Genomic DNA, 19,719 nt, shown 5'->3' on the forward strand with positions numbered 1-19,719 from the left:
TGAAGGTGTTAGAAATTGGGTCAGTGGTTGCCTGGGGCGGAAGCTGAGGCTACACTGTTAAGAAGCCAAGAGGGAACAGTCTGTGGTGTAATGTTCTAGATCTTGACTGAGATGGGATTTAGCCACAGCTCTGTACCTGTCAAATTTCAGGAACTACTTCCGTAAAGTGCATGCATTTTATTGTGTGTAAATTATAGCTCAATAGAGTTAACTAAAAGTCCTTTATTATTTTAAAGATTCTATCTTATTTTTAAGTAGACTCCATGCCCAACGTGGAGCTTGAACTCAAGACCCTGAATTTAAGACCCACATATTCTACCAACAGAGCCAGCCAGGTGCCCCAAAAGATTTTATTTTATTTTTCAGTAATCTCTACACCCAACGTGGGGCTTGAACGCACAACCCTGAGATCAAGACCTGAGCTGAGACCGAGAGCTGGACACTCAACTGAGCCATCCAGGTGCCCCCCACAATAAACCATACACCCCAAAGCATTGAAAGCAGGGACTTGAATAGATATTCCTACACCCGTGTTCACAGCAGCACTAGTCACAAGAACCAAAGGAGGAAGCAACCCAAAGGTCCATCAAAAGATGTACGGATAGACAAAATGTGCTCTATCTGTACAACAGAATATTATTCAGCCTTAAAAAGGAAGAAAATTCTGACTTATGCTACAACAAAGATGAGCCCGGAGGACATGACACTAGGAAAAAATAAGCCAGACACAAAGCAGATAATAAATAAGTAGATAAATGTATGTTTTTACTTCTATGAGCTACCTGGGATAGTTACCTGCCGTAATCAAATCCATAGAGACAGAAAGTAGAGTGGTGGTTCCCAGGGAGAGGGAGGAGTCATTTGTTAATGGGGACAAAGTTTCAGTTTGGGAAGAAGGGAAAGTTCTGGAGATGGGGGGGGATGATGACTGCACAACAGTGTAAATGTGCTCAGTGCCCCTGAACCCCACACTGAAGATGATTAAGGTGCTTCGTTTTATATGTATTTTAATGAAATTTCAAGATTTTCTTTTCTTTTTTTTTTAATTTATTTATTTGACAGAGAGAGAGATCACAAGTAGGCAGAGAGGCAGGCAGAGAGAGAGGAGGAAGCAGGCTCCCTGCAGAGCAGAGAGCCCGATGCGGGGCTTGATCCCAGGACCCTGAGATCATGACCTGAGCCGAAGGCAGCGGCTTAATCCACTGAGCCACCCAGGCGCCCCGAAATTTCAAGATTTTCAAAAATAAATAAAAATTTCAGAAGTTGCAGAGACAAAGAGAGGATGACACCGTTAAAAAGAAATTTTAAAGTGGGGGTAGGGGGCTGAGAGAAACAGGTCAATCAGAGAAAGACAATTATATGATCTCTGTGATATGAGGAATGAGAGAAGGGAGGGGAGGGAGGGAAAAAACGAACAAGATGGGATCAGGAGGGAGACAAACCATAAGAAACTCTTAATCCAGGAAACAACAAACTGAGGGTTGGTGGGGCGGGGGACAGGGTGGCTGGGTTATGGATATTGGGGAAGGTATGTGCTATGGGGAATGCTATGAATGTGTAAGACTGATGATTCACAGACCTGTACTCCTGGGGCAAATAATACATTATATGTTAGTAAAAAAAAAGAAAAGGAAAAAGAAATGGGAGTAGGGGGCACCTAGGCGGCTCAGTTGGCTAACCATCCGACTCCTGATCTCAGCTCAGGTCTTAGTCTTGAGGTTCAAGTCCCCTGTTGGGCTCTATGAGGGGTGTGGCTCCTACCTTAAATAAACAAACAAAGTGGAGGGCGGGGCAGAGAATGATGAAGAATTGAAATCTATAATGAAGAAAGATACTGGTCCCCCTTGGGCCCTACCATGCCATCCACTGTCGCTGTCCTCTCCCCACGTCACTGTCCCCTGACCGGGAAAGGCATCTTTCGGTCACCCTGCCGAGTGCAGACCAACCCCACCCCACCATCCTCTCTCCGAGGGAAGGCCCTCTGTCCATCCTGGGCCACACTTGGCATGGTCTGGAATCGTGTTGGTCATTTACCTGGTTTTTTGGCTAATGTCTGTTCCCTCTCAAGAATGTAAGCCCCGTTCTGTTTTGTTCACTGCTCTATCCCAAATACCCAGAATGGCACCTGCAACAGTGACTTCCAGTACACAAAGCTGTAGGGTGCCTGGTGGCTCAGTGGGTTAAAGCCTCTGCCTTTGGCTCAGGTCATGATCTTGGGGTCCTGGGATCGAGCCCCGCATCGGGCTCTCTGCTCAGGAGGGAGCCTGCTTCCTCCTCTCTCTCTGCCTGCTTCTCTGCCTACTTGTGATCTCTGTCAAATAAATTAATAAAATCTTTTAAAAAAAAAGTACACAAAGCTATAAAACACTATCACAGGAAAATTCCCTTTTGGTAAACTAATCTGGCTCTGCGCCTCCAACAACGATGTTATCATCATTCCTGGGAGGATGGGATCAAGTGATTTGTGTTCCCTCCGTTGCTTGCTTGCATTTCAACAATGAACTGGTGTTGCTTTTGTAATACACGTCCTGATAGGTTAGGGGTATTATCTTTAAAGTTTCCAAAATAAAATATATCTGGCCTCTTTGGTACTTAAGGTGTCTCTCCTGGGCCCCTGCTTTTCCCCAGATCCCTGAGAGTACACTGACCGAACACGACCTCCACCCCTGGGGGATCTCAGACCCTCGGGGTGTGAACCGGACACCTGAGGTCCCTATTAGAGAGGGGGCAGCATGGGAGTGGTCCCAGAAGCTCCAGGAGAAGAAGTGCCTCTGCGGCCGAGTGGCTTGGATGGCTGACCTTTCGGCACGTGCCTCACTCCCTTGAAGATCTGCTCTTAAGGCTTTTGCCTTCGTCTCACTAACTTCCGTGTTGGGTTAAAATTTTCATCTCCTTCCGCCAACCCTGTAAATAGAAAAAGGCTTTTTGTCTGGTTTCAATACAATTAATACACACGTCTATAGAAGCTGCAGAACACGGACAAGCCCAAAATGGCATAATGATCACGTGTGATGATCTTTGGGGCGGGGGAAGAAGACGGTTACTGTGTTAGTTAAGTCCTGCTCCCGTGTAGGAAGGTCTAATTTACAAAATGAAGCTCGACTATAACAGATAGAGTCTGCATACAAGGTTTTTCTATTTATAGCATGTACATTTCTCCTGTCACTAAACTTCTTTGCAACAACTTCATGTCTAATGGTTAATCTCCACATACGATTTAAGCCACACCTTACTTTGGGGCGCCTGGGTGGCTCAGTGGGTTAAAGCCTCTGCCTTCGGCTCAGGTCTCGGTCCTGGGATCGAGTCCCGCATCGGGCTCTCTGCTCAGCAGGGAGCCTGCTTCCTCCTCTCTCTGCCTGCCTCTCTGCCTACTTGTGATCTCTGTCTGTCAAATAAATAAATAAAATCTTTAAAAAAAAAAATCTTTCAGCTACACCTTACTTCGCCACTTTCCTACTCTCAGACGCTGAGGTTGTTTATGTGTGTGTGTGGCCATTATCAATAAGGCAGTGAGAAATATTCTGAAATATAAATCTTTGACTACATCTTTGACCCAGGAAAAATTACTAGGTCAAAATGTATGTGCTCGAGGCTCTGGATACAGTGACCGATTTCCCTCTAGATCCACAACATAAATGTATCTGCCTACCAGCAGTGTATAAGCATGCCCAACATAGAAAGTTTGAGGTTTACTGACACTTTTTTCCCAAAGCTGATGTTTGAAAACATCAGTTTGTAGGAGGGGCAAAGTTGAGCGGGAGCACTGTAAACTTTGGGTGTTTACTCTTCTGCTCACAGGACCTGAGACGTCAGAAGTGCCTGGTCTACGAGATTGGCACTCTGCTTATCCGCTGCCTACAAGCTTTCACTTTGTTTTATCTTGGTACCCAACTGGCCTGACTTGGGGTAATGGAACACAAGCCAGGTTTGGGGCCTGCCCTCATGGGGCACAGAGGCCTGCATTTCAACCCCAGGGTAGCTATACGGAGCCACCAGGGATGCGACCATTACTAGTGGCAGCCGTCTTTTCCTGCTCTTAACCCGGGTCAACTGCTTCACATATATTAGCCCTGGGCCTGACCCTAATTCCGGAAGGAACCGAAACAGTGAGCCCTGTGTTCAGCTCCTTGCTGGTCCCTCGCAAGCTGAGTGTCTTTAGATAAATCAGTTGCCCCTCAGTTTCCGCATCCGTGAAATGGGGACAAAGAAGGCTAGTATTACGAGAGGGTGCAGGGAGACGATGCATAAGGAGGATTTAGCATTCTGATCACGTGGACATCCAGGATGGCTCAGAGTCTGCATTTCTGGGCAAAGCAAGGACGCTCAGAAACGTTCTGGGCTATAATTTGTGTTACTGGCCATGTTTTATAGATCAGGGGACCGAAACGGGTAGGAATGTGAGTCATACGCCCAAGGGTGCCCTCCATCAGCTTCTCAGCCGGGGCTCCGGGGCCCAGGACAGCGCTGACTCTGACCAGGTGATATGCTCCGGGCTTCTCCTACACGCTTCACGTCAGGAAAGCTGTTTCTCATCTCAGGGAGGAAGAACGGAGGTCCACACAGGAAGCCGTTTCCCCAAGACCACACAGCGAGGAGACGACACAGCGAGGAAGGAGCCAGGCTGCATCTGCCTTCACGGCGCTTCCCACCCTTGCCTCTGTGCAAACAGCTGGAGTGCACACAGCAGGCACTTAATAAAGACTGAAACGGCAAGAAACCCATGCTGCCGAGGAAGCTGGCTCCTGGGAACAGGCCCTCTGGGAGCAGCTGTGCTGCTGGGAGTCAGCAAGTCATCTCCCCCTCCCGATGGGCCAGGCCAGCCTCCTCTCCTGGGGCAGAGAAAGCTGGGGGAGGGAGGCCCTGGCAGGTCTGGCCCAGAGCCCACCCACTGCAGGCCCCGGGTGAGGCTTCTGAGAGGGCTCAGCCTGCGGGAGGGCAGGCACTAGGACCTGCGGCAAGGAAGGGGGAAAGTACCCCCAGGCAGGCAGCCCCTCTGGGCCTAGCATCAGCTGCTCAGACCAGGCCTAGGATGCCCATTACTCATCATTTTCCTGGCAGTTCTGGCCACCTACCTCTCCCAGCAAGGAGGCCAGTTCCTTAGGATGGGAGATGGGATGCTGCCAAGCCCCCGCCAACACAGAGACCTGCTGTGATCCTTATTACACCAGCCATCCCACACCCCACACACCTGCCCACTCCCCTCCATAATCCTCTGGCTCTCAGAGCACGATCCCTTGCCCTCCCTCCTGCCCTCTTCTCTCCGTCCTACTTCCAAGCAACTCCCACTTCCCCTAAAGCCCAAATACATCCCGCCGGTCAACCCCGGCTTAATTCCCCAAGAATCCGACAACCTCCTGACTCCCAAGCAGAACCCTTAGCTTCCTCCTGCCTTGACACGTCTTGCTTGCCCCACACCTCCATTCTCCCACATCTCCAGTTCTAACCGACCTCACTGAATCCTTACCACCCTCCTGGAGGGCCGGCAACAACTGGGAGCTAAACCCATCTCCACCTCCGTCACTAAAGGAGGAGAGGCTAAGACTCAGAGAGGTAGAGTAACTGGCTAGAGGTCACACAGCTACTGAGCCCCTGATCCAGAATCTGAACTTGGCTCTGCCCACCCAGAAAGTGCTCTGAACTGCCAGCGCCAGTCTTCCCAGCAGCCTCAGCCAGCCTGGAGTGGGGATCATCTCTACTCCTCCAAGCCAAACACCCACGTTCGGAGGGCAGCTCCCTCTGGCCTCCTTCACAAGAGCCACTTCTGAGTCATGCTTCAGAGCATTTTTCTGCTCAGCTTAAGCTCCTGAAGTCTACAGTAACACCCCGAACCCTGGCACTGCAATTTGTTGCAGGCTCTGGAAGAGTCAGTTAATTGGAGAGGGCACGGGTTTGGGGCCACCCCAGGCTGGCGGTCATTGGGGGTTAGCAGGCTGCAAGCGGTGACTGGCCCCAGTCACTGAGAAGCCACAAACCCTGGAGTGCATAGTATAAGCGGAAACTCAGACTAAGACCCCTAAAACCGCAAAGCAGGAGAGGGTCAGACAGGTTCACACCAAAGGTCACATAGACAGTAAATGACAGAATGGGAACCCGGTGGGAAAGAGACTCCGAGAAGGGAAGGTTCCCACCCAGAGTCACCAGGTTAGGTGGCAGAATGAGGGCTTGAACTGAGGGTCAGGACCTGTAACTCTGTCCACTGCCTTATAATGTTACCGACCTAACCCCAAATGAAAATACACCAATTTAAATTTGCAACTCCATCCCCTCTCCCATTCATGATTCTCTTGCCTCGCTGTATTTCCATACCACTCATCACTTTCTAATATACTTTACATACTTAATGTTATTAGAACCTGAAACAGGGGCACCTGGGTGGCTCAGTTCGTTGAGCTCGCGACTCTGGATTTCAGCTCAGGTTATGACCTCAGGGTGGTGGGATCGAGCCCCACGCTCAGCATGGAGTCTGCTTGTCCCTCTCCCTCTGCTCCCTCCAACCCCGCCACTCATGCTCTCATTCTCTCTCTCTCTTTCTCTCAAATAAATAAATTAATTAAATTTAAAAAAAAAGAAAGAAAGAAAGTCCACTAGATCAAGGATCTTTCATCTCTTTTGCTCCCTGGCATACTTCAAGCGCCCAGAACAGTGCCTGCCTCATATAGTAAAAGCTCAGTGAATATCTGAGTAAAAATTAGTCCAACAAACTTTTACTGAACACTTACTAAGCCAGGCTGCAAACTGCAATTGCTTTGCTGCATCCCAAGTCTACTTAGACATTAGCATTCACTGAACCTGAAACAAGCCAGGCTCCAGGAAGCAGCTCGCAAACCAACCCAAATTCAAGCCAAATGCGTACATTTCCTTAAACAACCAAACTCTCCAACTACAGCATGACACGTCTCTCAATTGAAGAGAACCCACACTTCCTGGCGGCTCCCTCTGAGAAGCAGTTTCATCCAACCTTCCCCCCTCAAAAAGGCCCAGCAAGACTTAGAAAGTCTGCAGCCCCTTAGCCCGGCCACCCACTGCCACATTCACAGCCGCTACTTTGCCAATACTGTTTTGGCTAAACAGGTCTCAGTGAGACCAGCCATAACCCAAGGGGTGAGGAGCACTGGGCACTCTGGCCCCCAGCTCATTTGTACCAGATGCTCTTCCCTGGGATGGCGGAGGAGAAGGGTCCAGAAATGTCCTTGGCCTTCTGGCCTTCTCCCTGGTGCTGTCCAGTACCTCCTAGTGGGAGGGTTGCTGGGTGGGCAAAATCAGAGTCACCTCTGGAAGGGTGACGTCTGCAGACACAGACCCCTTGGGTTCCTACAGCAATTCCCGGGGAGCCTCCCCTTCAGCCAGCAGGGACAGGGTGTCCAGGGATTCCCAGGTGCGTCTGGGGTTGGCTGAACCAGACTGCAGAAGGCAAGACTTGGAGATCTGAATATATGGCTTTTGACCAAAGCCAAAAAGCTGTTCCAAGAAGTCCTGAGTTCATTTGTCTCAGTCCAAGGGAGAGAACAGTCATCTCCAGAGGGACTGTTCCAGAGAAAGGGAAGGTATTCCAGAAAGTGCTGCCCTGCGTCTGCATGGTCTTCCAGAAGAGGAAATCAACACAGTCTCCGTCGGCCCCTCCCCCCAGCCAATGGGCTGTAATACCCGCAGCTGCAGCAAACATTTACTGAGCTTCTCCTGTCGAGGTATCCTGCACAACCTGTAGCAGAGGCGGGCCTGCCAGGACCCCTGCCCCGCCTTCCAGCTGTTTAACCTTAGGCACCTATGGCCTCTGTGAACCAAAGTCTCCTCATTTGCGGAATGAACGATAACTCGATCTAATTCATAGGCTTGCGGTGGGAGTTCAAGGAGATAATGCTTAGCCCAGTGCCTGCCACATAGTAGCGCTTAATGAGAGGCTGTGCTTTCAAAGAAAAGGACCCGACTATACAGAGAAAAGGAAAACTATGTAAGAGGTTCCTAAAAGTCCTGTAAACCATCATTGATACATTTAGTTCTTTCCTAAGCGTTCGTTGCTGCCTGTTTGTTTTCACATAAACTTAATCCTCACAGCATCCTCGGGGTGGAAAGGGCGGAAGGCAGAGCGACAGTCCTCGTGACAAAGGACGAAAACAAGGCCCCCGAAGGTCCGGGGAGGCGGCCGGCAAGCACACGAGCAGGGGCCCTCTCCCCGCAAACCCTCCGGGGCGGGTCCAAAACATCGGACGCGGGGACGACGTGGCTGGAGGCCATCGTTAGCGGGCAGCCGGCGCCAGCACGTTAATTCACCACTGCTAGGAAGTGGTCATCTCTTATCCCTGAAGACAAAAATGCACGGCAGGGCCCAGACCCTGGGGGAATAAGTCAGCGCCCCGAGACGCCACACTCGTGCTTTCAACGCTGGGTCAGGCCCCGCAGAAATAAGAGATGGCGGTCCCTGTGCCGGAGAAGCAGCGAGCCCCCCCAAGGGCTCCAAGTGGGGCATCAGGGCCCCAGAGGACACCCCTGGGCGCCGGCCGGAGGAGGGGAGAGGGCGGCGGCGGCCGGGGGTCCCGGGCTCCGCTCACCTGGCAGCGGCGTTCTGCGCACCTGGCAGAGCCAGGCCCCAGCCGGCCGGGAGCCAGGCTGGGGTAGCCCCTGCTCGGAGAGGCCCGGCCCCCCGCAGCAGCCGGCGGCGGCCCGGAACTCACCTGCCGTCGCAACCGCGCCGCCGCCGCTTGTCAGTCAAGCGCACCCACAGCTGCACAGCGCAGGGCCGTGGGGCCCGCTGGCCGCGCCCCGCCTCCTCCCCCCCGGAAGCCCAATCAGGAGAAGGGGACGCCACGGATAGGGCGGGGCCAGGCGGGCAGTGCCGGCCGGGGGCGGGGCCAGGCGAGCTGGGGGCGGGGCCGGGCGGGGTGCGCTCTGACCTCACTGCTGCGCGCCGGAAGCAACCCCGGCCACGGTACAGGGGCTCGGCGGCGGGACAGCCGGGCGGGTGGGACCATGCCGGTCACCGGCAAGAGTTTCCGCCGGCGCCGGGCAGACTCAGAGTCGGAGGAAGATGAGCAGGACTCAGAGGAGGTTCGGTGCGTTTGGGGTGGGACTTCCAAGGGGCAGGAAGAGAGAGCCGGCTGTGGGACTTACCACCGGCCAGGCTCCTCTTTGTGAACCGAGATTGTTGTCCGTCTCTGCAGACAAACACTGAGGCTCCTAGGGGATGACGCCGCCGTCTTAAGGCCGCGCAGTCGGGAGAGGTGTCCCCACGATGCACGGTGGATCTGACACCCAGTGGGTCTAAGCGCAGGGTCGCCTTCCGGACCGTTGTGCTGGCGGCTTAGCGTCTGGGCACGGGTGCCAGTAGGAGCTGCCTTTTGAGTCTGAGCTCCGTGGAGGGTCTCTCAGTCTGTGCGTTGCCTTTTTTCAGATTAAAACTAGAGGAGACCCGCGAGGTGCAGAACTTGAGGAAGAGGCCCAACGGGGTGAGGTGGGTATCGCGCGGGGCGACCGGGAGGAGGAGGAGGTGGAGATGACAGAGACACGCCCCCGCCTCGGTCGCCATCACAACACTCAGGCGTAGCTCCTTCTCTTAACACTCTGTACACCTCCCACTGCCCTCAAAGGAGTCCACCCCACTTTATCTTATTTTATTTTTTATTTATTCCACCGTTGTTTAAAGACGTTTAACCAGGAGATGGTCTGAGCTGTGTGGTCTTGAGTTTTACGCCAGAGGAGCAGAAACGAGTTATTAACTCCTCTTTTTATTGCCCCCGATTGTGAAATGCCCGTTGGTTGGTAAGAGTTTGGAAAATTTAGAAAAGTGTAATCAAGAAAATAAGCAGCACCCATAATTCTCCCATCCACAGGGAACCAGTGTTAACACTTCATGTTCTGGCTGATCTGTTTTCTTCCTCTCTCTTGTAAAGGTTGTGAGTACTTTTCTTCTGTGCCGTTTTTCAACTCATTTTCATATTTCGGGCATTAACTCTGTGGTTTATTTTTCCAAAATCCTTTTCAGTGGCTGCATATTAGCCCACCACGTACAGGTGCCGTAGTTTGTCAACGAATCCCCTACTTAGGGGTCATTTGTAGGGGACAGTAGGTCATTTGTAAATGTTCACCAAACAGGAGTGCAGTAGGTACTTTTTTCTACATTTGTCTTCAGCTTTGTGTTCCCCAAAGGCAAAATCTTAATGAGATGGCCAGGCCTAGATAATGTCAGTGGCCTTGAAGGAGAGTGTACAACCTCACTGCACCCCACCCGGCCCAGCATCTGAAGTGCTTGCTGAGCTCTTTTACGCTTGTAGGCTTTTCCGATTGTCTTTGGGGCCCACTCCTCAGATCTTGCTTTTGATGTCATGTTGCAACATACAAACTTTCTAAGTGTATTTCCTCATATCTCAGTTATGCAATTTCTTTCTCTATCTCTCACTCACTCACTCTTCCTTTCTGTCACTCTTCCTTTTTGTTTTTGCTCAGTGCTGTGGCCCTGCTGGTGGGAGAAAAGGTACAAGAAGAGACCACCCTAGTGGTGAGTTGTGGGGGCTGCCCTGGGTAATGGGGAGCCGTCGCTGCTCTCCAAGGGGTGACTGTGTTGAAACAAAAGAAAGTCCATTCCCGATTACACAGATGCTTCCTCTCAGCTGTGTTTTCTGCTCATCCTACTTTCTGCAGGATGATCCCTTTCAGATGAAGACAGGCGGTATGGTGGACATGAAGAAACTGAAGGAACGAGGCAAAGATAAGTAAGTGGAGACCTCACGGAGACACACACTGACCTGTAGCCCCTGCCTGGGTCTGTGTGGCCCCAGATAGCGGGGACCTGTAGCAGCAGCTTTAGTGGGACATCCTGAAGTATCCTTCATGCTTCATAAAAAGTAGGTAGCTTAAAACCAAGTGAAAGCAAAACTCTTTTTTTTTTTTAATTTTATTTCTTTATTTGAGAGAGAAAATGTACGCCCACGCACGCGCTGGGGGAAGGGCAGAGGGAGAGGGAGAGAGAGGATCTCAAGCAGATTCCCTGCCAAGCATGGAGCCCAGTGTGGGGCTGGAACCCACAACCCTGAGGTCATGACCTGAGCTGGAATCAAGAGTCAGATGCTCACCATGCCTGGGTAGCTACATCAGTGAAGCGGCTGCCTTCAGCTCAGGCAGTAATCCCAGGGTCCTGGGATCCAGTCCCACATTAGGCTCCTTGCTCAGCAGGGAGTCTGCCTCTCCCTTTGCCCCTCCCACTGCTCGCTCTCTCTCAAATAAATCTTAAAAAAAGAAAAAAAGAGATGTTCAACCGACTGAGTCACCCAAGCGCCCCCAAAGCAAAAACACTTGAAAAGTTCGTTTAGTGTGCTGTGGATATTCTCCTTTTGTAAAGCTGAATTGTTGAGTGTGTTTCAAACCCATGTGGAAGTTTTGTTTTTCATTTTTTTTTAATGGTTTTCTTTCTTAAAAACACAAAAATGCACTTGTAAAAATAATAGAAAAGCAAGAAATAAAAGTATCTACTCTCCAGAGGACAAGTTTGCTTGCTTCTATTTCTTCTATTTGCATGTCACATGTATATTTGTTTCCCAACCATAAGCAGAACGTGCTGTCTGCATGTGTTTTATTTGGGTAGTGTTGATCGCAGCCTCACTGAGTTGTAACCTTAAGACTCTGCTTCCTTGCTTCTCCCTTTAGGATCAGTGAGGAGGAAGACCTCCACCTGGGAACATCATTTTCTGCAGAAACCAACCGAAGGGACGAGGATGCTGACATGTAGGTATCAGTCTGGGTATTAGTGATTCGGAGTTGGCTGCAACCAGACAGAGCATAAGATGTTTAGTTTTAGATGACATTTCTAGAATTATCCAAAGGCAGTGGGGAGCCCGATGCAGGGCTTGATCCGACTAAGCCACCCAGGTGCCCCAGGAACGACTAATTTTCACGACAAGTTTTGTGAGTCTCCGGCCTCTCCCTGAGGTCCATGACTGTCTCATTTCAGGATGAAGTACATTGAGACAGAGCTAAAGAAGAGGAAGGGGATTGTGGAACACGAGGAGCAGAAAGTCAAGCCAAAGAATGCAGAGGACTGTCTTTACGAACTTCCAGAAAACATCCGTGTTTCCTCAGCAAAGAAGACCGAAGAGATGCTTTCCAACCAGATGCTCAGTGGCATCCCTGAGGTGGACCTTGGCATCGAGTATGTTTCAGACCCCGGGTCTGGTCCCTCTCCTGCCCCAGCCCCCCAAAGAGCGCTCTGGTTTTCAGTGAAGGGGACTGTTTCTTGCCTGTCTCCTTGGAAAGCCACAAATAATAACTGTATTTTCTCTGGCAGGCTGAGATACTTGTTTGTGCCCATAGTGCCTGAAGGATTTGGTCAGTGTTGTTAGACTTAAGGGAAAGTCTCCTGAACGTAAAAGTGAGATTTTTTCTTGTTAATTTTATTTATTTATTTGACACAGAGAGAGAAATCACAAGTAGGCAGAGAGGTATGAAGGGGGGGGGGGTGTAGGCTCCCTGCCAAGCAGAGAACCCGATGTGGGGCTTGAGCTCAGGACCCTGAGATCACGACCCGAGCCAAAGGCAGAGGCTTAACCCACTGAGCCACCAGGCGCCCTGAGATGTTTTGTTTATTGAGATATGTTTAACATGTAACATACTGGTTTCAGATACACAACATAATGACTCGATATTTGTATACAGGTGTTTGTTTTTATTTAATCTCTGTTCACAGCCCTTTAGCTGTTCTAATCAGACCCTTATCTTCCTCTCTTTTCTTCTAGCAGGAGCAATGTTAAAGGTATACCCACCCCATGATCCTCCTTTTTATTTTTTGCAAAACATCTGTTCTAACACGGGATCGTCACGGAAGAAATGCGATGATCAGAATCCTCTTTGGGTGTAGAAGGAAGTGGGGAGACTTCTGGGTTCTCACCTCTTTTCCGGTCTTACTAGGTCTGAGCCCTAGACAATTCTTTTTTCTTCTCTGAGGCTCGGTTTGCTCTTGATCGGAAGAGGACAGTACGTCCTGCGTCTCCGACAGCTGGAAGGACACATGTGTAGGAGAGTGGTAGGTCCGCTGTAGAGCACTGTGCTCCAAGAGCGGATCTCCTTACACGGTGGTGGCTTCCAGCCTGGCTGTGAATTTTGTCTGAGGACCAGAGGTGAGAAGGTCTAATACGCAGCACGGCCCCTTTCTCCCCACAGTGCTAAAATAAAAAACATCATTTCCACGGAGGATGCCAAGGCCCGTCTGCTGGCAGAGCAGCAGAACAAGAAGAAAGACAGCGAGACATCTTTCGTGCCCACGAACATGGCCGTGAATTACGTGCAGCACAACCGATGTAAGCTTTTCTGGGGAAGTAGCCCTGCCCCACTGGGGAGGTTCCCTGGCTCCCGTATTTTGTCTCAAGTGTCCCCTGGGCTCTTTTTGATCCAGTTTATCACGAGGAGCTCAATGCCCCCATACGGAGAAACAAAGAAGAGCCCAAAGCCCGACCCTTGAGAGTGGGTGACACGGAGAAGCCAGAGCCTGAGCGTGAGTACAGCAGGGGCCCCAGGGCTGCCTGGAGCGGTCATCAGGGCCCGTGGAGGCAGGGTGGCCTCTGCAGGGGTGGAACGTGGGCTTCGGGGCCAAGGCAGCTGGGTTCTACTCCATGCTCCAGACCGTGGCCATTGCCTTCCCTTTTCCAAGCCTCCATTTACTCCGCTGTCAGTGGGGACCATCATAAAACCAACCATTTGGGGTCCCTCTGAAGATTCACTGGGCTATCAAATTATAATAGAAACTTAGAAATTTCAGTTATCAAAAATTATTGACTTCAATCATCAAAATACATTGAACGTTACTCACAACATTAGCCAAAGATGAACGCTGTTGATGTTTTTATGGATAACCTTCCAGACTTAAAAAAAAAAAATACGGATATAGAAACGTACAGTGGATACATATTTAATAGGATCTCACAGTGTTTTACTCGGTAGCGTGCCCTGCGTGTCTCTCCGTGACAGTAAATACATAATTGTCCATCCAGTGGCCCCTCAGTTCTATTGTGTGGATTTACTGCGGCTCCCTCTGGTTGGACACTTAGGTTCTTTCTTATTTTTCCCAATTTAAAGGCTGTTTTGCCTGTATCATGTCCTTCGTTCCATGCCATAAAGTCGCCAAACACTCCTCTAGGCGTGTGGCGATTTGTGGCCCTGCTGGCAGCATCCACCTGCGCCCCTTTCCCTCATGCTCGCCAGCACTGGGGGGGGGGGGGGGTCTCCTTTTTTATCAACAACGGGATGATCCTGGTAACATGCAGGAGTTGCTGAGGCTTCTGAAAAATCCAGACTGTTCTCCCTTCCCTCCCTCTTGAGAAATTATTTTCTGTAACGTCCCAGTTGCACAGTCTTCAGTTCCCAGAGCTTTGTGTCATTCACACATGGTAAGCAAGGACTTTGGAGTCACCAGACTCGGGTTTCAATCTCAGCGTCCCTTCCCTTCCCGAGCAGCAGTGAGGAAGTCACCTAAGCTCTCTGGACAGTGATGGCAACAGGCCCCTGTTAGAATTGCGGTGAGCGGGGAAGAGAAGTTGTATCTGAAAAGTATCCGGCACTGGGCTTCGCGCAGTCACACCCTCAGTGCCGTGGAAAACCCCCTCTGACTGGTCACTTCGTCTGTTGCTGTGTCAGCCTAGGCCACCGTACGGTCACCTGACTCCAACCTCTGTTTATTTTCATTCACTCAGTGACAAGTATTCACTGGGGCCCTACTATGTTCCTGTTCGCGGTGGTGGCACCTGGGGCTCCTGTGGGGAGTGAGACCCGGCGTGGTCCCAGCCTAGGTAGAACCTCTCAGCAGTTTCCAGCATGGCCAATGGCTTTTCCTCTTTTCCTTCGCAGGATCCCCTCCTAACCGCAAGCGGCCCGCTAATGAGAAGGCCACCGACGACTATCACTATGAGAAGTTCAAGAAGATGAACAGACGGTACTAAGGGCAACGAAAGGGAGAAGTGCCCAATCGGATGTAAATAGCGCCATCCCTTCCATTACCCACGCCCCCACCACACACACCCCCCTCCCGACAAAAAGGCTTCCTGGACAGAAGTTTGCTTATTTGCTAGTGGTCTGTTCCCAAAACAGACTCTCTTAGTCCTGCTGCCTACCTGCTGGATTTTTCAGGCACCACATTTATAACCTTTTCAAACAAAACAATGTGTAGTTTCCCTATTTGTGGGCAAACTCTATTCTTGTGAGCATTATTAAGTCTCGTTTGTAAATATGTTGACTTTCTCTTAATATTGGCCCCGGGTCAGGAGGAAACGGCTGTGTTCAGAGTGAGATAAAACCCTTTAGATTGTGCTGTTCATTATTATATATGTAGTCGTGTCTTCTACTTTCCAATACCTGGAGTTCAGAAATGCATCCTTCACTGTTTATGCTGGATCCAGCCGACAGCAGAAAAACCTAGGATGGGATCAAAGGGACACTGGTATTTTCTGACTTTTACAAAGTTACCTATTTCTTTTCAATAAGAAAGAAAATTTGTATCATTTTCAGCAGTTAAGTATTAAATACGAACGAATCCAACCTTCCTGTTTGTACTGTGTCTCCTTCTACCAACACTAGGTCATGTGTTGGGAGCCTGGGGCGTGGGCAGCTCAAATGCAGAACCCGGTTACTGAGAGATTTTTCTCATTGAGTTTAAGAGATGTGGACAGGCTCCAACCGGTGGGCTGTCATTTTCCTGAGGCACTTAACACAGGTCAAGACGAGAAAGGATGAGCAGGTTGGTTGACCTCTGGGCTGATTTTTAGAGTGGGTGTTGTGGTTAGAGAACTTTGGCTTTGGAGTCAGAGCTGAGCTCTGCTCACCGCCTACTATACCGCCTACTATACCGTGGTACAAATCTCTTTCCCTCCGAGCCTGTTTTCTCCTCTAAAATGGAGATGGTTTTTATTTTTTTATTCCTTCCGCCATTAGAATGCATGATCAGTGAAGGCAGGAATCATGGATGTCTTGGGGTTTTTTTGTTTTTTTTCCCTCTAATCCCCAGGGTCTAGTCCATAACCCAACACACGAGCAGTCCTCAAAACCATGAATGAATGGGTAAGTGAGGGCAAGTAACGTTCTGTGGCAAAATTGGAGAACACTGCCTCATCCAGGTGGTGAAGGTCAGCAACAGTCATAAAACACGTTGCTAGTATGTATCCTGCGTGTCATGATAGCACTCTGCCTGTGTAGAGTATGTTCCGCCCCAACTTTATCCCCAGTCCAAGCGTAAGAACATCACATCCCAATAGTGGGGAAGCCAACTGAAGATTTGACCGGCCTCCCGGAAACTGTCAAGGCCATCAAAACCCAGGAGAGCGTGAGAAACAGTCTTAGCTAAGGAGCAGCCTGAGGAGACATGAGAACGAGATAGAATGTATCTTGCACGGGACCTAGATCAGACATGCGACATCAGGTAAAAACTAAGGAAAAATGAACAAACTTTCGTTGTATCAATATAGGTTCATTCATTTTAACAAATGTAACATACTAATATGTTAACAGTACAGGGAATTGCGTGGGAAGGTATAGAGTCATACAGTCTTCATTTTTCTATATATCTAAACTCCTTCCCGGAAAATATTCTTTGGGAAAAAAACCAAAAAAAAACGCCCCCAGCGGCTTCCGGCGCTCACCTCCCGGAAACCGGAAAGGGCTCTGCCCGACACAAAGATGGCGGCCGCGAAGGCGTAAAGAGACCCGCCCCGCACAAAGATGGCGGCCGCGGCAGGGAGGAACCGGAAGCGCATTCTGGCAGTAGCGCCGGCCGGGGGCGGCGCGAGAACGCGCAGGGAGGCGCGGGTCCGGGCATGAAGCTGGGCCGGGCCGCACTGGGCCTGCTGCTGCTGGCGCCGTTGGCGGTGCGGGCGGTGGAGCCCATCAGCCTGGGACTGGCCCTGGCCGGCGTCCTCACCGGCTACATCTACCCGCGTCTCTACTGCCTCTTCACGGAGTGCTGCGGCCAGAAGCGGAGCCTCAGCCGGGAAGGTAGGACGGACGGGGCGAGCGTCGGAGGCGGGGGTCGGGAGGCCGGCGGGGGCCGGGGGCCGGGGGTCGGAGCCGCAGCCGGAGCGGCCCGGGCGGGGCGGCGCCGGGCTCCAGGCCACGACCACGGACGGACCGGATTTGGCCGGAGACCCGAACGGGGGGGCTGCGGGCCGGGCCGCTTCCTCCGCCGAGAGTTTCGCTTCTTCCCAGCCGGAGGCAGGAGGGGCGGTGGGAAGTCTTCCCGCGCCCGGGGCGGCGGCCCAACCGCAGCTCTGCGGAGCGGGGCGCGGGGAAGGGGCAGGGCCGGCCGGGGGAGGCCTCCAGGCCCCCCGCCACCTGCGAGCCGAGCGCTGACCTACGTCAGCGTTTCCGCCCGCGCTCGGCGAGCTTAGCAGGTTCTGCGGGCTCGCACGGCCTGTACACTCGGCTGGACTTGGGCAGACGCACAGGCACCCCCTCCCTGACTCGCTTTGTTTCTCCCAGCGCTGCAGAAGGATCTGGACAGCAAGCTCTTCGGACAGCATCTTGCAAAGAAGGTCATCTTAAATGCTGTGTCCGGCTTCATAAGCAACCCGAAGCCGAAGAAACCCCTCACCCTCTCTCTGCACGGGTGGACGGGCACGGGCAAAAATTTCGTCAGCAAGATCATCGCGGAGAATATTTACGAGGGTGGTCTGAACAGTGACTATGTCCACCTGTTTGTGGCCACGCTGCACTTTCCACACGCCTCCAACATCACGCTGTATAAGGCAAGAGCAGAATTTTGGAATCCTTCCTGGGTGATGCTGGGGTGGGGGTGTCTTTGTGGGGTGGGGGCTGGGATTTGGGGATTCCGTGCTGGAGTGAGTGAGCCGGGAGTCTTCTCTTCTACATGGGTGGGCTCCCTTTGAAAGGTGTGGAAGTTAGGGAATGTTTGAGGCTGTGTGGAGTGGTTACACCTTCCGAGCTCCGTGGTGGCTGCTGAAAACGGGCTCTGTAGGGTTACTCTTGTTAGTAAGTGGGGTTAGACCCGGATGTCATCACGTCCAACCTAAAGATCATCACCTGCAACTCGTTGTGTAAAAGAGGAAACATTTCTAGAAAGGCCTGAGGTGGTTCGGCCGAAGTGTTGCAAAGGGCTTGTACAGTTTAACTCACTGATTAGTAACAGCCTGGGCTTTGGCGGCAGACACACCTGGTTGAGAGTCCCAACTCTCCCGCCTGGCAGCTGTGTAGTCTTGGGATTGAAGAAGGCGGGTGTACACAGGATACCTATTAACGTCGCCATTTTAATGACAAGGACCAGCGACGCGGTGACACAGCACCACTGGGATACCCACACGACAGTCAGTGTGGGGCTCTGGAACCAGGCAGAGCCGCGTTCACATCCCGGCTCTACCGCATGCTAATTTTGTAAGCTTGGGCAGAATGAGGAAGCTCCGGGCCTCAGCCTCCTTATCTATAAAATGGGTATGATGAAGCACACTGTGGGGAGTTGTGAGGAACCAAAGAGCTTGTGTGTGTCAAGTTCTTTGCACGGTGCCAGGCACCCGGTAAGCAGTCGGTGAACCGGGCCATCGTGCAAACAGTTGTAGCCCCGATGCTCGCACCGCCTGTTTGCTGCGCTTGCTGAGGGAGAACTTTGACTGGCTTTTGCCCCTTGTCATTCAGGACCAGTTACAGTTGTGGATCCGCGGCAACGTGAGCGCCTGCGCGAGGTCCATCTTCATCTTCGACGAGATGGACAAGATGCATGCCGGCCTCATAGATGCCATCAAACCTTTCCTAGACTATTATGACCACTTGGACGGGGTCTCCTACCAGAAAGCCATCTTCATATTTCTCAGGTAAGGTCGGGGCCGGGACCTGCTTGAAGAACTCTCTGAGCCCAAGTCCGTGGGCTTCGGCACAAAACCCAGTCCTCACTCCCCGGAATTCTGTTGTAGCAACGCTGGAGCCGAAAGGATCACAGACGTGGCTTTAGATTTCTGGAGAAGTGGGAAGCAGAGGGAGGAGATCAAGCTCAAAGACATGGAGCCAGCCTTGTCCGTGTCGGCCTTCAATAACAAGAATAGTAAGTGCCAGGCGCTCCTAACCCGTCGTGTTCGTGTTCCTGCGTCCCTGAGCTGTAGGTCCTCGGGATGGCCATGGCCTGGGAGCTGGCTCGCAGCGCCGATTCTTAGTCCCTTCCCCCAGTCTAAGGAGGCAGAATTTCTTTCCAATTTTAGTATATGTGCTGCCGAAGCGAGCACAGGAGGCAGAATTTCTCAGAAGACTCTGTGTTAAACTCTAGGTGACTCTCCTAACCCCTAAAGTTTGGCAAGTGCTGTCTTAAACAGAGAGGGACAGTCTTGATGATCAAGGTCTTACAATTAGTTCCCTGTTTTCTTTGGCGAAATCCTTTTCCTTTATGGAAGAAAAGCAGCAGGTGAGCAAGGAAGGCTGTTGGGGGTGCCTCCAGAGGAGACGCTCTGTTGGGTCCCTTCCTCCCCGTGTGTCGTCCTAGAGCTCTAGGATTCTGTGCACGAGATCCAGAGCCAGGCGGCAGCGGGCCCGTGTCCTGCACTGGGCGCCATGGTGAACACTCTACCTGCAGATTTCCTTTGATCCCCACGGTAACTCTTGGGGTAGAAACTGTCATCGTCCCCAAGGAAACGGAGGCCTAGAGGGAGCAGCTTGCCCAAGGCCACCCAGCCTGCTTGGTGTCTCTGGTCCCCAGAGCCTGAGCTTTTCACTGCCCAGCTCCTGATTTTTCTGGTGAACACACACACCTTTGACCTT

The 19,719-nt window shown here is 51.5% G+C and overlaps 3 protein-coding genes across 9 annotated transcripts in view; 2 read left to right on the forward strand and 1 right to left on the reverse strand.

Moving 5' to 3' along the window:
• The window catches only part of USP20 (ubiquitin specific peptidase 20), a 42,042-nt gene extending 33,292 nt beyond the window's left edge, over positions 1–8,750 (reverse strand). For 3 of the 5 annotated variants that reach the window (XM_046022259.1, XM_046022257.1, XM_046022254.1), the window contains exon 1: positions 8,670–8,750. The gene's annotated coding sequence lies outside the window, so the exon portion shown is untranslated. Of the gene's footprint in view, positions 1–2,648; positions 2,670–8,546 lie in introns of those variants that run through there. The other 2 variants (XM_046022255.1, XM_046022256.1) reach the window with 2 other exon arrangements.
• Positions 8,751–8,908: 158 nt separating this feature from the next.
• On the forward strand, positions 8,909–15,510 carry C11H9orf78 (chromosome 11 C9orf78 homolog). Its single transcript, XM_046023987.1, has 9 exons — positions 8,909–9,047; positions 9,386–9,445; positions 10,438–10,489; positions 10,633–10,703; positions 11,635–11,712; positions 11,939–12,136; positions 13,144–13,280; positions 13,376–13,474; positions 14,824–15,510. The coding sequence occupies exons 1-9, from the start codon at positions 8,965–8,967 to the stop codon at positions 14,913–14,915; spliced, it is 870 nt and encodes a 289-aa protein (XP_045879943.1). The 5' UTR covers positions 8,909–8,964; the 3' UTR covers positions 14,916–15,510.
• A 1,216-nt stretch (positions 15,511–16,726) lies between these two features.
• TOR1A (torsin family 1 member A) overlaps positions 16,727–19,719 on the forward strand; it is a 28,974-nt gene continuing 25,981 nt past the window's right edge. The window contains exons 1-4 of one of the 3 annotated variants that reach the window (XM_046022671.1): positions 16,727–16,959; positions 17,443–17,708; positions 18,610–18,785; positions 18,885–19,012. In XM_046022671.1, the coding sequence (XP_045878627.1) occupies positions 16,782–16,959; positions 17,443–17,708; positions 18,610–18,785; positions 18,885–19,012 (748 nt within the window). In that variant the 5' untranslated portion in view covers positions 16,727–16,781. The remainder of the gene's footprint in view (positions 16,960–17,442; positions 17,709–18,609; positions 18,786–18,884; positions 19,013–19,719) is intronic. The other 2 variants (XR_006820780.1, XM_046022670.1) reach the window with 2 other exon arrangements.

Source organism: Meles meles, chromosome 11 (assembly GCF_922984935.1).
Source record: "Meles meles chromosome 11, mMelMel3.1 paternal haplotype, whole genome shotgun sequence".
Lineage (NCBI taxonomy): Eukaryota > Metazoa > Chordata > Mammalia > Carnivora > Mustelidae > Meles > Meles meles.